This window comes from Panulirus ornatus, chromosome 11, assembly GCF_036320965.1.
Source record: "Panulirus ornatus isolate Po-2019 chromosome 11, ASM3632096v1, whole genome shotgun sequence".
NCBI classification, from domain to species: Eukaryota; Metazoa; Arthropoda; class Malacostraca; order Decapoda; family Palinuridae; genus Panulirus; species Panulirus ornatus.
In genome coordinates, this window is record NC_092234.1 from 52885800 (window position 1) to 52908772 (window position 22973).

Consider the following 22973-nt stretch of genomic DNA (forward strand, 5'->3'; position numbering starts at 1 on the left):
TATACCTCTGTAATTTGAGCACTCACTCTTATCCCCTTTGCCTTTGTACAATGGCACTATGCATGCATTCCGCCAATCCTCAGGCACCTCACTATGAGTCATGCATACATTAAATAACCTTACCAACCAGTCAATAATACAGTCACCCCCTTTTTTAATAAATTCCACTGCAATATCACCCAAACCTGCTGCCTTGCCGGCTTTCATCTTCCGCAAAGCTTTTACTACCTCTTCTCTGTTTACCAAATCATTTTCCCTAACCCTCTCACTCTGCATACCACCTCCACCAAAACACCCTATATCTGCCACTCTATCATCAAACACATTCAACAAACCTTTAAAATACTCACTCCATCTCCTTCTCACGTCACCACTACTTGTTATCACCTCCCCATTTGCGCCCTTCGGTGAAGTTCCCATTTGCTCCCTTGTCTTACGCACTTTATTTACCTCCTTCCAGAACATCTTTTTATTCTCCCTAAAATTTAATGATACTCTCTCACCCCAACTCTCATTTGCCCTCTTTTTCACCTCTTGCACCTTTCTCTTGACCTCCTGTCTCTTTCTTTTATACATCTCCCGCTCAATTGCATTTTTTCCCTGCATATATATATATATATATATATATATATATATATATATATATATATATATATATATATATATATATATATATATATATATCTATATATATATATATATATATATATATTTTTTTTTTTTTTTTTTTTATACTTTGTCGCTGTCTCCCGCGTTTGCGAGGTTGGGCCATTTCTTTCGTCTGTTTCCTTGCGCTACCTCGCAAACGCGGAAGACCGAAAAAAAAAGAGAAAAAAATATATATATATATATATATATATATATATATATATATATATATATATATATATATATCTTTTCTTTCTTTCAAACTATTCGCCATTTCCCGCGTTAGCGAGGTAGCGTTAAGAACAGAGAACTGGGCCTTTAAGGGAATATCCTCACCTGGCCCCCTTCTCTATTCCTTCTTTTGGAAAATTAAAAAAAAATAATGAGAGGGGAGGATTTCCAGCCCCCAGCTCCCTCCCCTTTTAGTCACCTTCTACGACACGCAGGGAATACGTGGGAAGTATTCTTTCTCCCCTATCCCCAGGGATATATATATATATATATTTTTTTTTTTTTTTATACTTTGTCGCTGTCTCCCGCGTTTGCGAGGTAGCGCAAGGAAACAGACGAAAGAAATGGCCCAACCCCCCCCCCCCCCATACACATGTACATACACACGTCCACACACGCAAATATACATACCTACACAGCTTTCCATGGTTTACCCCAGACGCTTCACATGCCTTGCTTCAATCCACTGACAGCACGTCAACCCCTGTATACCACATGACTCCAATTCACTCTATTTCTTGCCCTCCTTTCACCCTCCTGCATGTTCAGGCCCCGATCACACAAAATCTTTTTCACTCCATCTTTCCACCTCCAATTTGGTCTCCCTCTTCTCCTCGTTCCCTCCACCTCCGACACATATATCCTCTTGGTCAATCTCTCCTCACTCATTCTCTCCATGTGCCCAAACCATTTCAAAACACCCTCTTCTGCTCTCTCGACCACGCTCTTTTTATTTCCACACATCTCTCTTACCCTTACGTTACTTACTCGATCAAACCACCTCACACCACACATTGTCCTCAAACATCTCATTTCCAGCACATCCATCCTCCTGCGCACATCTCTATCCATAGCCCACGCCTCGCAACCATACAGCATTGTTGGAACCACTATTCCCTCAAACATACCCATTTTTGCTTTCCGAGATAATGTTCTCGACTTCCACACATTTTTCAAGGCTCCCAAAATTTTCGCCCCCTCCCCCACCCTATGATCCACTTCCGCTTCCATGGTTCCATCCGCTGACAGATCCACTCCCAGATATCTAAAACACTTCACTTCCTCCAGTTTTTCTCCATTCAAACTCACCTCCCAATTGACTTGACCCTCACCCCTACTGTACCTAATAACCTTGCTCTTATTCACATTTACTCTCAACTTTCTTCTTCCACACACTTTACCAAACTCAGTCACCAGCTTCTGCAGTTTCTCACATGAATCAGCCACCAGCGCTGTATCATCAGCGAACAACAATTGACTCACTTCCCAAGCTCTCTCATCCCCAACAGACTTCATACTTGCCCCTCTTTCCAGGACTCTTGCATTTACCTCCTTTACAACCCCATCCATAAACAAATTAAACAACCATGGAGACATCACACACCCCTGCCGCAAACCTACATTCACTGAGAACCAATCACTTTCCTCTCTTCCTACACGTACACATGCCTTACATCCTCGATAAAAACTTTTCACTGCTTCTAACAACTTGCCTCCCACACCATATATTCTTAATACCTTCCACAGAGCATCTCTATCAACTCTATCATATGCCTTCTCCAGATCCATAAATGCTACATACAAATCCATTTGCTTTTCTAAGTATTTCTCACATACATTCTTCAAAGCAAACACCTGATCCACACATCCTCTACCACTTCTGAAACCGCACTGCTCTTCCCCAATCTGATGCTCTGTACATGCCTTCACCCTCTCAATCAATACCCTCCCATATATATATATATATATATATATATATTTTTTTTTTTTTTTTTTTTTTTTTTTTTTTTTTTTATACCTCGTCGCTGTCTCCCGCGTTTGCGAGGTAGCGCAAGGAAACAGACGAAAGAAATGGCCCAACCCCCCCCATACACATGTACATACACACGTCCACACACGCAAATATACATACCTACACAGCTTTCCATGGTTTACCCCGGACGCTTCACATGCCCTGATTCAATCCACTGACAGCACGTCAACCCCGGTATACCACATCGCTCCAATTCACTCTATTCCTTGCCCTCCTTTCACCCTCATGCATGTTCAGGCCCCGATCACACAAAATCTTTTTCACTCCATCTTTCCACCTCCAATTTGGTCTCCCACTTCTCCTCGTTCCCTCCACCTCCAACACATATATCCTCTTGGTCAATCTTTCCTAACTCATTCTCTCCATGTGCCCAAACCATTTTAAAACATCCTCTTCCGCTCTCTCAACCACGCTCTTTTTACTTCCACACATCTCTCTTACCCTTATGTTACTTACTCGATCAAACCACCTCACACCACACATTGTCCTCAAACATCTCATTTCCAGCACATCCATCTTCCTGCGCACAACTCTATCCATAGCCCACGCCTCGCATATATATATATATATATATATATATATATATATATATATATATATATATATATATATATATATATAAATGATTATATAGGTATAGGAAGATACTCCTGGATCTTGGTATTTTTGTTATCTCAAGATTTGATATGTCTCTCTCTTGACTGATAAGAAATCAGCTTTTGAGATATAGCAATGTTGCTAGCTAGTAATTTGTAGTTCTTGTTGTTGCACAGTTCATTGAATGACTATGTTTTTCAGGCTTACCAAGTCAGGCTTTTATGGTACCTTTGGTATTTAATATAATGATTTAGTGCTACATGATGAAACTGTTATTTATTTTGATGCTTCATTGTGAATTGTAAATTGTGGCATTGATGTAATGAGCTTTTGAGGTTATGATTGTGGGTGTCCAGCTTGCTCAGGTATTGTTCACTTGAGTGAGTACTATTGTTTTGGTTATGGTGATTTGTAATAATATTGTTTTCTATTTATGTGGTTCTTCAGCACAAGAATTTGAGGTAGATCTATGGATAGAAATTATATGCAGTGTAATGAATATGTGTGCAAATTTTGTTGATATGGTATATTTTAGTGTTGTACCTATTCTTTGGCTTGCCTCTGTTTGTTTCTAACCTCCTTGCTTCAAGTTGCTAGAGTATTCATATTATATTCCTTGTGTTGTAGTCATTGGCACTGACAACATTTCAAATTTGATTTGTTTAAATTCTACCCTATTTAGGTTCTGCGTATTTATTATGAACCGTGCAGTTTTGAAACTCATCTGCACAGTGTCAGGAGGTTAAGATTGTGAGTTTTAAACTTAATTTAGCATTTCCTTTGGTAAAAGAGGCTTCTGAAATATTGTATAGTCTGCTGTATCCGTAAAAAGTGCACATGATTCTTGTAATCTATAACACTGCATTGCTGAGTTAACCAGTTGCTGTTTTGTAACTGCAGGTGTTGAATGTGCTCATTTAGTAATGCATTGTGTGAGAAGTGATGAACGAATTATCTTTGGATTTAGATTATTACTATTTTTTTTTATGTTGGAGGCTCCTGTTACAGAAAGTCCACTTCAAAGCTAGACCTTAAATGAAATATAAAAAGGTTAATGAAAGGGAAAAAGAAGAGACAGGAATATTTTTTTGAATTTTGGAGGAAGTAAAAAACTTGTCTTTTGAAATGTGTTAGGTCATAGTTATTGAGAAAGACGTGAGAGTGTAGAGAGTTCCAGAGCTTTGAGGTGTGGGGAAAGAAACTTTTTTCAAAACAGCTTACCCTTGAGTTGTCAAGTGCTACACAGTAATCTTGTAATGCAGCAACTTGCCAAGTATTTGCATTGTTTAGCTGGTGGTGGGGGTGCACAGCAAGCCAGCTCTTGGGAATTAAAAACCAAAGTTTATATATAGAAGAGGGAAAATGAACCAACATTGTATCACTGGGCAATTTAGCAAGATGGAATAGTCCCAGAGAACTGGAGGCTAGCAGTTATCACTCTTATATTCGAAAAGGGAAGCCATGAAATGCTTGGCAATTACTGCCGTATTAGCCTCGCATCAGTTATATGGAAACTTCTGGAGTTGATTATCAGACGTAAAATTGTAGCCTACTGGAGCAACACAGTCTTATTAATGATATACAGTATTGGTTTAGAAGGCACAGATCATGCTCTACAAACCTTGAATTTTACTGTGAATTATTCAGTACCCGTGACAAGACAAAAGCAATAGATATTATATTTCTGGACTTTCAGAAAGCATTTGACAAAGTCCCTCATGTTAAATTGATGCATAAAATCAGGGCTGTGGGGATTATTGGTTGCACAGGAAACCGGATTGGAGCCTGGTTGGAGGCAGAGTTTCATAATGAATGGTGAATCAACACCTTGGTCACCCATTACTGGTTGGTTCCCCAGGGATCTGTACTTAGGCCTATACTTTTCATCATTTATATTTGTGATATTGTTGTATGCTTGAATAACGTAATGTCCAGATTTACAGATGAAACAAAGCTTGGCGATGCCATATCGATTGAAAGAGATAGGCTAAGATTACAAGAGGATCTAGATAAATTTGCTGAATGGTCTAGCAAATGACAAATGCCATTTAACATAGAAAATTTGATTATGAATGATGGGCTGCAAGATAAGGACACCTCTTGTGTGAGGGATCTGTGGGTCACTGTCTCCAACAACTTCAAATTCTCCCAGCATTGTAATGAAGCTCCCAAGAAAGCATATAGGATGTTAGGATTTTATTAACAGAAACATTTATACAAAAAGCAAGGATGTGATATTGCTACTATTCCTAAGTCTGGTTAGACCCCTCCTCAAATATGTGCAGTTCTGGGCCCCCCACTGAGGCAAGTATGCTCTAATATTGTAAGCAGTGCAGCAAAGAGCAACTAAATTGATTCCCTCCTTGTGTTACAAACCATATGAGGACAGATTGCGAGAATTAAATTCCAAGACATATTGATAGAATGATGTAAAAGTACTCAAAGGATTCAGCAATGTCGATATTGAAGATTTCTTTACAGTAGCACTAGCACTACCAACAAGAGGAAATAGACTAAAATGTAAAGGTCACTGAGTTAATGTGGGACTCTACAAAATATTTTTGTACCAGTGACATTATTGATGTGTGGAAAAAGCACCCAGAACATGTTGTTCAGAGCTACACTCTTAATGTATTCAAAATTAGGCTTGATCATTGCTTGTCACTTTCCAGTATTGGATACTTCATGTAAACAATCATCACAATGTAGTGGAATGATATGCTACCTTTTCAACCACTGATCTGTCCATGGCCATTCTGCTGTAACATTCCAACATTGATTAACCCATGTTGCCTGCTTTAAGAGAGCAGTAAAGACTTATTGTATCAGTCTTCAACATCAAGAATAATATAGACATGGGAAGTCAAGAGGCTGGAGCTCACGATTATCCTTACCATTATCTTTATGATAAAAAGTGAAGGATGCATGTTTGTGATGTGATGCATGACACATTCATGTTCATTCTTCCTTACAATTTTCCCATAAAACTCTCTGGCATATTAATCCTGCAAGGTATTTTTTGCACCAGTTTTCCATGCGACTTGTTTTAGAAGGGTGGGGAGAGAGCCTTTAGTTTGCTATTTTCTTCTGCTGCTCTGAAAGGGATTGCATTTTTTTTTCAAAGTAATGTTAAGGCCAGACCACCTTGCTTGAACCTTGGGTCTGTGTTGTGTGTGTATGTATGTAACTATAACTCACAATGGCTCACCCTTCAGTTCCCAATGGCCACATAGTAATCATGTGATGCAGTAGCTTGCTGAGCATTGCATGGTCTAGCTAGTGGTGAGGGCACACAAGTTACTAGGTTTCCAGAGCGAAAACCAAAGTAATTCCTATAGAAGAGGGAGAGGGAATCAACTTTACAGCATAGGGCATGTGATTCAATTTTTGGAGATAGCTTGGGAGAGCTGATAAGTTGGACTGCTTTCGACCCAACTTCGAAAAGTAAGGATGCAGAGCCAGAACCACCCTCTAGATGTGAAAGCAGTATGCCATACAAGGAAAGATCAGTTTTTTGTATAAATGGGACAACTGTACAGAAGAAAAGAAATTTTGACATCTAGACAAGGTTACCAGTTTCATAGGGGTAGACTTAGCTACTTCAGTAATATGGGGTTTCCAAGATGGTGTGGATGTTACAGTAATACCAACTATGTTCATTGATTCAAAAGGTGGAATTACAGATCTGGCACAAGAGAGAGGGCAGAAATTGGGTTTTGGATGTATTACCTCAACCAGAGTTTGCCTGCCTCGCTGAGATATCCTGTCCAAGTCTGAATTTATTTAGGAAGTTGTGTCGAGATGAGATGCAGATTGAGTGATAGAAGAAGGAGCAGATTTGAAGGATGTTGAAGAAAGGACTGCCGAGTTGAGATGTCAGCATGAGTGCATTTGGTTATTTGATGAATAAAAGAGAAAGGAAATTATTGCTGAAAAGGAGAAAAAGTGTAGAAGACATGACAGAACCTTCAGGGACAATACTGTTAATGAAGAAAGGGGAAGAGGCTGATCCATCAACAACCATGGAGATAAATTGCCCAGAGAAGAAATAAGATATGAGGAAGCAAAGTGATGGAAGGAAACCAAAAGAGGGGAGCTTAGAGATGAGACCCCCATCCTCCCCCAAAGCCATACCCAGTCAAAAGCTTTGGGTATAACAAGGACAACTACAGAGTATTCCATAAAATCTTTCAGTTATGGCAACCAGACATTAGTAAGATAAGAAAGAGTATTACCAAAGGATGTCAACTTACAAAAGCAACACTGGTGATCTAACAGAAGACTGTGTCACTCAAGTTGTCTGGGGATCCTCGAGTTGAAGAGGGATTCAAAGACATTGAAAAAAGATGTCAAAGCAACAGGATGATGGTTATGAAAATAGATGTCAAAGCAACAGGATGATGGTTAGAGGGGTTGGAATGGTCACCCTTCTTAGAGGTGGAATGTACCAATGCATGCTTCTAAGAACAAGGAAAAGCTGTATTTTTAAATGGAAATGGATTAGATAAGGAAGTACAGGTAAAAGTTTGAAGGCACACCCTTTTAATACATGGATGCCATTAGGTGTAAAAGCCTCGTTTTGTGTCCAAAGAGAGAAGAGCTTTTTAGATTTCAAAAATAGATTACAGGGAGGGGCGAAGGATTACTAAGAGGAGCATTAGGGGATGAAGGAATGTTACAGTTATCCAAGGTAGAATTAGGGGAGAAACTAAAATCAAAGAAAGTTGCTTTGTTTACAGGAGAGACAGCTTTAGTATCATCACAACAGAAGTTGTTAGCACTGCCTTTATCTAAAAACCAGAGACCCATCTTTGGATGAAGAAGGAAGGATATTGCACTTTCTTTGAATACGGGAACACTTTGCCTCAAAGATAATATTCTTGCAGTGATTACAAACAGTGATAAGGGCTGAATGGAAGATGGAGGAAGAAGAGTTTTCCAAACCTGAAATACTTAATCCTTTTCCTGAACAGGAATGGTTGAACTGTTGATTGGAAGAAGGAGGGATAAATTCTTCCATTCCTGCAACAATGATTTCTGCTGTGTTTGAATGAGAGAGAAGCTTCACCACATGAGAGACAGTAATGTACTTCTTTGTTGAAGTGTCATTATTTGCATTTAGAAGGGGCTGCTGGAGGGGTAGGTGTTATTAGAATAGATACATTTATGAGAGTGTGGTTAGATGAACCAATTGGCAGCGAGATTATGTTGCTACAGCACGAAGAATTTGTGGTGAAAAACAGATCCAGAACATTAGGAGAATGGCCGCAGCAGTCAGGAATATTTGTGGGGTGAGTGATAATTTGCTGTAGATCATTGAGAAAGGAGAATGTGAGGGCTTTAATCCATCCACCATCCATATGAGAGGAATTTAACCGTTCCCTATCATGAACATTGATATCCCCTAGGTGGAGGATCTTGGCATACAAGTGAGATGATGTCTTGACCTTATTGCAGAAGTTTATATAGTTGAAGAAGGTGATAAAATTTGTAGAATCAGGAGAGCAATAGGCAAAACAAAGGAAGATGATGGTTGTTGGGAGACAGACCTTGAGCCAGATAAAAATCAGTGTGGGGACTCAAGGTCCTCGAGGCATGCACAGCTATGTTTATGATGGAATAACCAGAGACATCACCTTTGAACCAGAATCATGAGTAATTGTAGTTGGACATGAGCAATAGGAGAGTAAGATATTAGGAAGTAAGATATTAGGAAAAGTATTATACAGATGGTGTTCAACAGAAGAGACCCTACTAGAAATAGTACAAATTTTGATATGGTGGATAGAGAAAGGAGGCAGATCTGTTAGAGAGGGAAAGGTCGAGGTAGGGGCTGGTACTTCTACTGTCAGAGTCCTCCCTCTCATTAGCAGTAGAGTCAGGCAAGAACCCTATGAATTTTATGATAATAGTGAAAGAAATATAAGTAATAGAGAAGTTTTAGACAAATATGTTAATGCAAATATATTTATGAATTTTTTAAAGAAAGCCAACATATACAATTCTCTGTAGAAATTTTAGGCTACAGTATTTCTCTTAAAGGAAGCCTAAAGATATAATTTCATATAAATAGTTTAAAGTTTTCATGTTTAAAAGCACTGAATAACTAAATTTCACATAACCAACCAATCTGTGAAGTGGTGTCTAGGCAGATTCTCTGTTATCAGAGATGTTAATGGGGTCAGCTGCTTTGAAATGGATCAAGTGTATCTCTCTGCCATAGGGTAGTATCCTAATACTGGCACTTTGTTCTTTGATTTTCTCTTTTTTCCATATTGTGTGTGACATGGCTTAGGCAAGACATGCCCCAAACAAGGCCATCTTGGGTGAAAGGAAAAAGTAAAAGGCCCCAATCAAGGCCATATCAGGTGAAAGATAAAAAGTAAAAGGAAAAGAAAGTATGAATTAATCAGGGCCCTGCAGGTGTTTGTAAACCAGACTGTTAAAGGAAGACAAGATTATATGAAGAGGGAAAGACAAAAGAAGCAAGAAAATTCCACAGCATAGCTGTTCAAGGGAAGAACAAGATATCATAATAGCCAACCCTCGATTGGCATACTTTATATATCTTTTTCCATTGATGTGTTAATTTTTTCTGACATGAATTTATGCAAGGCAAGCGACTTCTTTAGATGTGAATATGTGCATTGAGCTTATCACCTCCCAAGACTACTTACTGGGCTTAGATGGTTGCAGAATTAGCATTAATTATAACAGAAAGGTCTCTTATATTAGAAGAATTATAATGATGATAATCAGTAATAAAATTTTTTTATTTTGGGAAAATGAATAGTAAAATGTGTAGTGGCAACTCACTTGACACTTTGGCCTTACTCCCACACTTTTTAGCATGTTCTGTTGATACAGTTAAGAAACTTCTACTGAATGAAATGTACTTCAGAAGCTTTTTTTTTCAATATTATATGAGTTAAGTACATTTTTTTCTATATAACTTGAAAATCATGAGGTTCACAGGATTGCAAAGGGAAAGTTACTGAGGAGGTGAGGGGTTAATGATCCTTAAGGTGATATTTAAACTGCCCAGTTTTCAATGTGTAATGACTCTAGATTCCCTAAGGTGGGTATAGTCGCTGTAATGCACAAAATTACTGCATATGTGCTAGGCACAATAATTTACTGGGGTTGGTAAATCATCTCATGTGTAAAGGCTAATGGTTCTCGGTAAAAGTGAGGTGGATAGATTTAGGAATTAATGTTTTCTACTGATGTGGGAAATTTCTCTTTAGAAACTACCTTTTTGACCAGCCAACACCCTCGAAGATTTTTCCTTTCAGAAAATCACATAGAACATTTGTTTGTTCGAAAATCATGAGGTTCACAGGATTGCAAAGGGAAAGTTACTGAGGAGGTGAGGGGTTAATGATCCTTAAGGTGATATTTAAACTGCCCAGTTTTCAATGTGTAATGACTCTAGATTCCCTAAAGTGGGTATAGTCGCTGTAATGCACAAAATTACTGCATATGTGCTAGGCACAATAATTTACTGGGGTTGGTAAATCATCTCATGTGTAAAGGCTAATGGTTCTCGGTAAAAGTGAGGTGGATAGATTTAGGAATTAATGTTTTCTACTGATGTGGGAAATTTCTCTTTAGAAACTACCTTTTTGACCAGCCAACACCCTCGAAGATTTTTCCTTTCAGAAAATCACATAGAACATTTGTTTGTTCTTCTAGGCTCCTTTAAGCCTCTCTGCAAGGTACATTTCTTGTGGGAATGGAAATTAGTCCCTTCACAACCATGACTGTTTGTAAGAAACTGTTATATGAAAATAGTGGCTTCAGTGTTTTGATATCTAAAGGAACTTTTTGTTAGGTTGCATTAGGAAAAGGGGTCTTCGACAAATGAATTAAAATGATATTCCTGTTTAGATTGGGTATACTTTATTTGTGTTGCTGTGATTTTGCTGCCATCAGAAGGGATAGTCCAGAATGGGAGTCAGCTGCCAGGCTTTTTTCTCTTGTTTTGCCTTGGGTGCTTCTTTGTCCCTCCTTTATGTGCTTATACTCTCAGATGCTTACTTGGCTCAGATCATGGGTACGAAATGTACATATTCTCGTCTCTTCCATCCCTACCTCCCCCCTCCCCCCTTTTTTGTGTTATAAGCCTGGATGGACATTAAGATCTCTTTAATTAAAGAGTTTCTGCTGTTTCCATATGTTATATGATTGGGGGGGGTAAAGCAGTGTATTATATCCCCATTGAGCAAGTGCTCTGTTTGACACTCATAGTGCTCTTCTTATAGTAGGGAAATGGTCTTTCATTTTTCTAAATATTTCTTTTTCATAGAAATCATAAAAGAAAGTAGTTGTATGTAGAAGACTTTATTTCATCTCCATTTCTAGCGTATTCCTTTAAATCTGTATTGCAGAACAAGTAGCAGGCATGGATGGAGATCTTAGTGAGGGAGGAATGCAGACAGTGGCCCTTCATGATGGAACAGCTTGTGGGGAGAACCAGCCTTTAGCTGGAGTTCCATTATCTAATGCTCTACCAAATTCTGGATTGCAGCCTCAGCCCACCTCCCCCTCTCAAGCCATCCCCACACCTCGGCCAACATCTCTCCCACAGTACCCTCATAATCCAGGGTCAGCTTATACCTCACCCAATAGTGCCAGTAGTCCTGGTGAGTATTTAAAGATGCAATTAGATTTTTTGGTTGAGTTAACATATTACTGTACAATGGTACTGTTTAGGTAATCAGCCACATTTTACGTAATTTTATGTTATGACTTGTACTTCCTAGCTTTCTGCTATTATTTGGGTGTCAGGTGATGGAGATCAGTATCTTTTTAGGGATCATAGACATTCTCTGGCTAGTGATGATAAGGAAATCCTCTTAAGCCGTCTGCCATTTTGTGATCATTAATGATCTTGTAAGGGAAAGATTCTTTAATGCTCTCCTTGATTTTACTAAGTATAAGTGGCATATTTTAAATTCTGGAAGTACTAATTTTGATTATTTATAAAAATACTTTATTGCAGAATGGTGTTATAGAAGTAGTTAGTAGTTTGGCCTTTAATTTGTTGGTGATTCAGTATTTGATAGATATATTTAGTATTATAAGACTACTGTTAATTATTTTGCTTAGAGTGCTTGTAATGCTAACTCAAGATTAGCTGTGTGTGATGCTTTGGTTTTGGCTAGATTATGTTGTAATCGCTCTTTCTGAATGCTTCCAGAGCATTGCACCAATTAGTTGGACTGCACCTGGTTACTAGTAATTGCAGAGCTGTCAATATACCCTTGCCACTTTTATTTGGTATCTCAATAGCACACATCAAAGTAACACATATTTAGATTATCAGATTTAAAGTTTCACTGCTGTCTTTGGTGGGTAACCCACCAAGACTCACCTGTCATATTTGTGGTTTGGCCTTTATACATTAGCTGTTGTAGTTACACCTTACTCATGTCTGCAAGCACTTGAATATATGTTCATAGCCACCATATTCCATACATACACATTTCAGATGACTCCATGCACTAAACACACTGTAAATATTTGCACACACACACACACACACACACACACACACACACACACACACACACACACACACACACACACACACACACACACACTTTGTTCCTAACCTGTCACCAAAGTCCAACATTGGAATATTTAAGGAGACCAACTGTCTGCAAGCAAACATTACAATTGCATTCAGGTTCATGGATATGATGAGTGGGAGAAATGCACATAGTAGCCAGATTTGAATGTGCCTTCCCACTTAGCCAAGTGAATTTTGGAGTTTTAAGCACTTTTCTTGAAAAAAATGGCAGTAAGTTAGGTAGCCACAATTTATGAAAATCATATTAGAAATTATAGAATTTTGACTTTAGTGTATGGAAAGAGAGTTTTGCACTTATGGAGCCCTAGTCTTCTGAGCTTTCCTTGCTTTCAAGTAGGCTCTTTAAACTTCATAAACTGCTGGTATTCATAGTCTTTTTATTCAGTTTATTCCAACCATTTTTAGTGTGTATGTGTGAATGGAGTATAACAAAAAGGTGCCAAACAGGGATATTCAGGAGACTAGCAAAAAAGATCAAGTGACAGCCTACTGATATGTCACAAGAAATCTACAATGAGTGTGTGCTGAAACTTGTACAAGAAAGCCCAACAAATGGCAAAAATCTGTGATAAATGAACCCAATTTTGGTAACTATATTATATGTTGTCTTTTCCTAGTGCTACCTCACACATGTGCGGGGGGAGGGGGTGCCATTTCCTGGGTGACGGGGTGGCGACGGGAATGGATGGAGGCAGCAAGTGTAGATGTGTACACATGTATATATGTATATGTCCGTGGATGTATATGTATGTATATGTTGAAATGTATAGGTACATATATGTGCGTGTGTAGGCGTTTATGTATATACATGTGCATGTGGGTAGGTTGGGCCATTCTTTTGTCTGTTTCCTTGCGCTACCTTGCTAATGCAAGAGACACTGACTAAGTATAATAAAAAATATTATATGTGTGTCAGCTGAAAATAAGAGTGTCGTAAAACACATGGCATGTACAATGAGTGGTACATGATGGTCCTGTTGCATAATATCATCTCAAGGAAAACAAACTGCCAGGTAAATATTCACATCTGTTTCAAGAAATCTACAGGGGTAGCAAAGAGAAAAGAATAAGGTATAAGTAATGTACTCATACAAATGAAATGATGACACAGATATAACAACGCTAAGTATGTCATTCAGTCACGTATATAACTGATTTTGTGTATACCTCTCACAGAGGCTAAAACAAAATTAATTAGTTTTGTATGTTTATTGATTTCTGTTTTCATAACTTTTAGACATGAATGATGTCATCCTCATATACTTGCCTTCTCTATGGTGGTGTTGGTCGTGTTCCTTAAATATGATGACCCAACAATACGTTGTTTAACCATTAAGGAGCATGGATAGATTGATATAGTTAAGTTACACTTGATGGTATAAAACTTCTGTATGCTTGACCATACACCAAACTCAACTTCACAAGAATCATATTTGTACATCAACAGTTTATTTTATACCACCAAAGTTTCATTTGTATCAAGCTAAAATTTGCACTTATGTAATTGTGCATCATTCTTAATAATTTTTTGCCATGCAGTGCAGTACGGGAAAACATTTTCACAAACCACTGCCTTGAACCACCTGATTGGCCATGATGTGCACATTTGCATCACAGCCTTTGATTGGCTTACTTTCATCTGCTAAGTTCAATCTCAGCTTTAGTTTTTAACTGAAGATTTGCCTTGACATAACTAAAAGAGATGATTTTCTTGCACAGAGGATGAGTCATCCAATTATATTTTGAATGGAATATTTAGATTTTTTTTACTTTATTTTCTGTCATCATGAATTTTAGTTGTAAAGTTTAGGTTCACATACTTGTGTTACATACAGGATTGGCAGCAAACTATTTTATGGTTGTATTGCTTATTTATGTTAATGACAGATTATGTGACTGACATCTGTCCTTTTATTTCCTGTTCTCACTTCCTTTTTATTATATTCTGGCTCTCTGAACAGCCCTACTTTGTTGACTTGCCACATTTTCAGTGTTTCTTGTGGTGTTAGTTGATCAATTTTTTTCTTTATCATTGTTTATATTTCTACACTAATTGATTTTTTTATTACTTTATTGTCATTGCTTTACAAAGGTCCCTTGCTTACCATGGTATTGTCAGTGTAGCTTTGCATATCCATGCTTAAGATAACGTATACCATTTTACCAAATGTCACATAGAGTTTTGAGTATCTGTGGCGTTTTTTCTGCCTGTCAGACAAGTATCATGTCTCCTGCAGGCTGTTTCTTGCCAAGTCAGACCACCATACTGATGGCTTGAAGATGCACACAGTGTTGTGCAGGATAACATCGTTACCCAAGCATCATTACCTGTTCGCTGACTGTGTTGTTCTGCCTTACTGTGGCTTTTGCTAAGTAAAGAACTTTATATATAAATAATCTTGATGCAGTGCATAGTTTTGATGAATTTACCTAGTTTGTTGCTTTATGTGCATACATGTGGCTTTTGAGCATAAATCTAGTGATATGAGTAGTGCTGCTCCTAGAAGGGCAAGGACAGTGATTTTTAAAGCCAGAAATGTACACATTTGATCACCTTGTTTGTGGTGAAAGTTTGGTGTCTACTGGGAGGCATTTTAGTGTTAGTAAATCAACAGTGTGAGCCAAAAAGAATAAATGAGGCTTAGTTGGCTGGCAGCTTTGTGGAAGACTAAGGCTAAGCGCAAAGAATCAGGGGTGATGTATTGCCATGAGTCTTTACAGTTTTGATGAAAGCAGTTATACTCAACAAAATTATACCTCTGTAGTTTGAACACTCACATTTAACTTCTTGCCTTTATGCAATGGCACTTTACATATATTCCATCAATACTCAAGCACCTCACCATGATGCATAAGTCCATTGAAAATTCTCACCAACAAGTCAACGACACAGTCACCCCGTTTTTAATAACTTCTACTGCAATACCATCCACTCCAGTTGCCTTTCCACATTTCATTTTCTGTAAAGCTTTTGCCACCTCATCTCTTTTCATCAAGCCACTCTCCATGAGTCTCACTTTGCATACCGCCCTGACCCAAAACCCTGCATCTTCCATCCTGTTATTAAACACTCAGCATTCTTTCAAAATCTTACTCTTATCTCCTTCCTTTATCATTACCTGTTACCACTTCCCCTTTTGCTTTCTTCACTGTTGCTCCTAATTGTTTTTTTTTTCACATTATTAACCTCCTTCCAAGACATCTTATTCTCCCTAAAATTTACAGATGCTTGTTCACACCAACTCCCATTTGTCTTCTTGTTCAACACCAGCTCCTCTTTCTTAACCTCCTGATGCTTTCTTTCATATATCTCCAAACCATTTGCTAGCTTTTCCTGTAAGTACTGCCTAAATGTCTCTCTTTTTTCTTTCACTAGCATCATTATTTCTTCATCCCACCACTCACTACCTTTTCTAATCTGCCTACCTCCCACCTTACACATGCCACATGTGCCTCTTGCACATGTCTCGGCACTGCTTCCCTAAATATCTCCCACTCCTCGCCGTCTCTACTTGCTTCATTTCCTGTCACCTTTTGCCATTCTACACTTAATCTCTCCTGGTATTTCTTCACACAAGTCTCTTTACCAAGCTCACTTACTCATACACTCTCCCCTTATTGACATTGTTTCATTTTTTCCAAAGACCTCTACAAATCTTTACTGTCACCTCCACAAGATTGTGATCAGCCATCCCACTAGTTGCCCTTTTCAGAAGATTTACATCCAAAAATCTCCCTTTTACACATCTGTCAATTGATATGTGATCCAAATTGGAGGGAGAAGGATGGAGTGAAAAAGATTTTGAGTGATCGGGGCCTGAACATACGGAAGGGTGAAAGGCGTGCAAGGAATTGAGTGAATTGGAACAATGTGGTATACCAGAGTGGATGTACTGTCAGTGGATTGAACCAAGGCATGTGAAGTGTCTGGGGTAAACCATGGAAAGTTTTGTGGGGCCTGGATGTGGAAAGGGAGCTTTGATTTCGATGCATTACACATGACAGCTAGAGACAGAGTGTAAACAAATATGGCCTTTCTTGTCTTTTCCTAGCGCTACCTTGCGCGCATGCAGATGAGGGGATACCATCTCATGTGTGGCAGGATGGGGATGGGAATGGATGAAGGCAGCACGTTTGAATATGTACATGTGTATATATATACGAACAAAGTGCATATGAACGCGCACCTTCAAAGAACATACAAACCTCTAAGAGCCAGGATCGAACCCAGGACCCTTGTGCAACAAGTGGGAGTGCTACCGCTAGGCTATGATCGCCCCTGATAGGGAAATGACTACTCAGATACCTTTCGTCTGACATTGGTGAGCAACTGGGTCTACACCAGTCTTATCCCATCAGGCTCACACAGCCAGCAGATAGACCGAACCTTAAATGTACAACGGTGTGGTATATGAATACGAACAAAGTACATATGAATGCACACCTTCATAGAACACACAAACCTCCAACAGCCAGGATCGAACCTGGGACCCCTGTGCAACAGGCAGAAGTGCTACTGCTAGGCTATGATCGCCCCTAATAGGGAAATGACTATTCGAATACTATGTACTCAAATACCCTTCATCTCACGTTGGTGAGCAACGGGCGGTCTTTTCCCGGTGTAGACCCCGTTGCTCACCAACATGAGATGATGGGTATTCGAGTACATAGTATTCAAATGGTCATTTCCCTATTAGGGGCGTTCATAGCCTTGTGGTAGCACTCCCACCTATTGCACAGAGGTCCTGGGTTCGATCCTGGCTGTTGGAGGTTTGTATGTTCTATGTGTATATATGTATATGTCTGTGTATGTATATGTATGTGTACATTGAAATGTATAGGTATGTATATGTATGTGTAAATTGAAATGTATAGGTATGTATATGTATATGTGTGTGTGTGGGCGTTTATGTATATACATGTGTATGTGGGTGGGTTGGGCCATTCTTTCATCTGTTTCCTTGTGCTACCTTGCTAACGTGGGAGATGGTGACTAAGTATAATGAGATAAATAAAATAGCACATCCACGCTAAAAATTTTAAACCTTTCCACAGTCTCCCTCCTTTTGCTCTCACCAGTCATCCCATTTACATTCAGTGCTATCACACTCAATTGCTCTTCTTTTTCAACCCTCAACATAACTGAGCCAGGTGCCCATTTTATTGACCATTGCCTAGGGGTAGATGAACAACTGGGTTTACTGTGGACTAACTGCTGTAACCAGGATTGGAACCTATGCGCTCGACCCAGGGCAGCCTGTGAATGTGTCATGGGTCAGGAATATTAACTGCTACACCACCATAAATGATAGAAAAGTTTATTTCATTCTTTTACTAATGCATCACACTTTTTTCTGCCATAGTTTCAGTATGGAAAAGTATCTCATACAGCTAGGACGTATATATGTTACCAATGCTTTGGGGAATTTGTGTAAAATTATCTGTTGCACTTGATTTCTTCTTTTTGTGTCTGATAATAATTGCTTCTTAGAGCATCCTTACCATGGGAAATTTGTGTAAATACATCTTTTGCTCTACATTACTTCTTTTTGTGGTTGATATTGTCTCCTGGAGAGCATCCTTCAAGTTCTTTTGCATGAGAGAACCAATTATAAAGAAGCATAAGATATTAACCTTTGAAACTGTGTTGGAAATATTTAGAAGATTTGAAACAGCTTGATGATCCTACACCCTGTCCTTATGCAGCCCTCTGGTTCTCTTCACTAACCTGATATTAGCCTTGCCTCATGTGAAAAACAATGATGTATTGAGGAATGAAGTATGTCCTTTTTTTATGTATATTCAATAACACAAGCAATATTATTTTTAGATCATTACATTATACTTATTGAATAGCACCCTTAGGACCTTGATGGTGCTGGTTAAACATATTTTCTAGATTTTTTTTTTTTTTTTTTTTTTTTTTCGCTGTCTCCCGCGTTTGCGAGGTAGCGCAAGGAAACAGACGAAAGAAATGGCCCAACCCCCCCCCCCATACACATGTACATACACACGTCCACACACGCAAATATACATACCTACACAGCTTTCCATGGTTTACCCCAGACGCTTCACATGCCCCGACTCAATCCACTGACAGCACGTCAACCCCTGTATACCACATCGCTCCAATTCACTCTATTCCTTGCCCTCCTTTCACCCTCCTGCATGTTCAGGCCCCGATCACACAAAATCTTTTTCACTCCATCTTTCCACCTCCAATTTGGTCTCCCTCTTCTCCTCGTTCCCTCCACCTCCGACACATATATCCTCTTGGTCAATCTTTCCTCACTCATTCTCTCCATGTGCCCAAACCATTTCAAAACACCCTCTTCTGCTCTCTCAACCACGCTCTTTTTATTTCCACACATCTCTCTTACCCTTACGTTACTTACTCGATCAAACCACCTCACACCACACATTTTCCTCAAACATCTCATTTCCAGCACGTCCATCCTCCTGCGCACAACTCTATCCATAGCCCACGCCTCGCAACCATACAACATTGTTGGAACCACTATTCCTTCAAACATACCCATTTTTGCTTTCCGAGATAATGTTCTCGACTTCCACACATTTTTCAAGGCTCCCAAAATTTTCGCCCCCTCCCCCACCCTATGATCCACTTCCGCTTCCATGGTTCCATCCGCTGACAGATCCACTCCCAGATATCTAAAACACTTCACTTCCTCCAGTTTTTCTCCATTCAAACTCACCTCCCAATTGACTTGACCCTCAACCCTACTGTACCTAATAACCTTGCTCTTATTCACATTTACTCTTAACTTTCTTCTTCCACACACTTTACCAAACTCAGTCACCAGCTTCTGCAGTTTCTCACATGAATCAGCCACCAGCGCTGTATCATCAGCGAACAACAACTGACTCACTTCCCAAGCTCTCTTATCCCCAACAGACTTCATACTTGCCCCTCTTTCCAAAACTCTTGCATTTACCTCCCTAACAACCCCATCCATAAACAAATTAAACAACCATGGAGACATCACACACCCCTGCCGCAAACCTACATTCACTGAGAACCAATCACTTTCCTCTCTTCCTACACGTACACATGCCTTACATCCTCGATAAAAACTTTTCACTGCTTCTAACAACTTGCCTCCCACACCATATATTCTTAATACCTTCCACAGAGCATCTCTATCAACTCTATCATATGCCTTCTCCAGATCCATAAATGCTACATACAAATCCATTTGCTTTTCTAAGTATTTCTCACATACATTCTTCAAAGCAAACACCTGATCCACACATCCTCTACCACTTCTGAAACCGCACTGCTCTTCCCCAATCTGATGCTCTGTACATGCCTTCACCCTCTCAATCATTACCCTCCCATATAATTTACCAGGAATACTCAACAAACTTATACCTCTGTAATTTGAGCACTCACTCTTATCCCCTTTGCCTTTGTACAATGGCACTATGCACGCATTCCGCCAATCCTCAGGCACCTCACCATGAGTCATACATACATTAAATAACCTTACCAACCAGTCAACAATACAGTCACCCCCTTTTTTAATAAATTCCACTGCAATACCATCCAAACCTGCTGCCTTGCCGGCTTTCATCTTCCGCAAAGCTTTTACTACCTCTTCTCTGTTTACCAAATCATTTTCCCTAACCCTCTCACTTTGCACACCACCTCTACCAAAACACCCTATATCTGCCACTCTGTCATCAGACACATTCAACAAACCTTCAAAATACTCATTCCATCTCCTTCTCACATCACCACTACTTGTTATCACCTCCCCATTTACGCCCTTCACTGAAGTTCCCATTTGCTCCCTTGTCTTACGCACCCTATTTACCTCCTTCCAGAACATCTTTTTATTCTCCCTAAAATTTACTGATAGTCTCTCACCCCAACTCTCATTTGCCCTTTTTTTCACCTCTTGCACCTTTCTCTTGACCTCCTGTCTCTTTCTTTTATACTTCTCCCACTCAATTGCATTTTTTCCCTGCAAAAATTGTCCAAATGCCTCTCTCTTCTCTTTCACTAATACTCTTACTTCTTCATCCCACCACTCACTACCCTTTCTAAACAGCCCACCTCCCACTCTTCTCATGCCACAAGCATCTTTTGTGCAATCCATCACTGATTCCCTAAATACATCCCATTCCTCCCCCACTCCCCTTACTTCCATTGTTCTCACCTTTTTCCATTCTGTACACAGTCTCTCCTGGTACTTCCCCACACAGGTCTCCTTCCCAAGCTCACTTACTCTCACCACCTTCTTCACCCCAACATTCACTCCTCTTTTCTGAAAACCCATACTAATCTTCACCTTAGCCTCCACAAGATAATGATCAGACATCCCTCCAGTTGCACCTCTCAGCACATTAACATCCAAAAGTCTCTCTTTCGCATGCCTGTCAATTAACACGTAATCCAATAACGCTCTCTGGCCATCTCTCCTACTTACATAAGTATACTTATGTATATCTCGCTTTTTAAACCAGGTATTCCCAATCATCAGTCCTTTTTCAGCACATAAATCTACAAGCTCTTCACCATTTCCATTTACAACACTGAACACCCCATGCATACCAATTATTCCCTCAACTGCCACATTACTCACCTTTGCATTCAAATCACCCATCACTATAACCCGGTCTCGTGCATCAAAACCGCTAACACACTCATTCAGCTGCTCCCAAAACACTTGCCTCTCATGATCTTTCTTCTCATGCCCAGGTGCATATGCACCAATAATCACCCACCTCTCTCCATCAACTTTCAATTTTACCCATATTAATCGAGAATTTACTTTCTTACATTCTATCACATACTCCCACAACTCCTGTTTCAGGAGTATTGCTACTCCTTCCCTTGCTCTTGTCCTCTCACTAACCCCTGACTTCACTCCCCAGACATTTCCAAACCACTCTTCCCCTTTACCCTTGAGCTTCGTTTCACTCAGAGCCAAAACATCCAGGTTCCTTTCCTCAAACATACTACCTATCTCTCCTTTTTTCACATCTTGGTTACATCCACACACATTTAGGCACCCCACTCTGAGCCTTCGAGGAGGATGATCACTCCCCGCGTGACTCCTTCTTCTGTTTCCCATTTTAGAAAGTTAATACAAGGAGGGGAGGATTTCCGGCCCCCCGCTCCCGTCCCCTCTAGTCGCTTTCTACGACACGCGAGGAATACGTGGGAAGTATTCTTTCACCCCTATCCACAGGGACAATATACATATATATATACATATACACACACACACACATACACACACACACGCACACACACACACACACACACACACACACACACACATACATATATATACATATGAAAAATGTAAGAAACAATTTAGAAAACAAACTTTTAGCTTGAAATGAATGAAAAAAATGAATGTCACATAATGGTTCAACCTCTGGCTATGGAAAAGGAAATGTACAATTTATTCACACAAACGTCAATAGCAGTTCTCATCAGTTTCACCACTGTATCAATAAGCTTCAATGTCTAAGCTACATTTTTCTCCAACTTCACTATTTTCTTGTCCAAACACCATGCATGAAAACTATCACTCCATTAACACAACTATAACATTTATTTCCCCTTTAAAAGTTCTAGATATGAGAGAGATTAAACATGGACTAATGGTAAATACAGAAAAATTATAGAGGTGCTATATTTACAAGAGAATAAGAAAATTAGTTATTGCTTTTCATGAAAATGTACAGGGGCTTCTCAAACATAGTATGTGTTCCTGAAAAGCATTTCTCTGAGTGAAACTACTTTAAACAAATCCAACTTTACTTAATGTTATACATGCATTGTTGAGGAATATCTCTGGGCATATTTACTCACATATTCTATTCTGTGTGTTGCTTTAATACACTGAAGATTATCATAATTAACATATAAATTTCTTCACATATATCTTTAGGACTTATTTACAATAATATCACATAAACACATCCAGTTTCAAGTCAATACTCAAATAGTGGAGGGGAGTGCAGGAAGGCTGCTGCATCATTGTTATTGAAATCAAACTTGAATGCATAGACATGCAAACACTATGCATGCACCACGGTGCTTGCAATCAT

General features: G+C 39.2%; 1 protein-coding gene across 6 annotated transcripts in view; it reads left to right on the forward strand.

The window, feature by feature from the left end:
* Arfip (ADP ribosylation factor interacting protein arfaptin) overlaps positions 1-22973 on the forward strand; it is a 128831-nt gene that overhangs the window by 10707 nt on the left and 95151 nt on the right. For all 6 annotated transcript variants that reach the window (XM_071667058.1, XM_071667060.1, XM_071667057.1 and 3 more), the window contains exon 2: positions 11680-11934. In XM_071667058.1, the coding sequence (XP_071523159.1) occupies positions 11680-11934 (255 nt within the window). The remainder of the gene's footprint in view (positions 1-11679; positions 11935-22973) is intronic.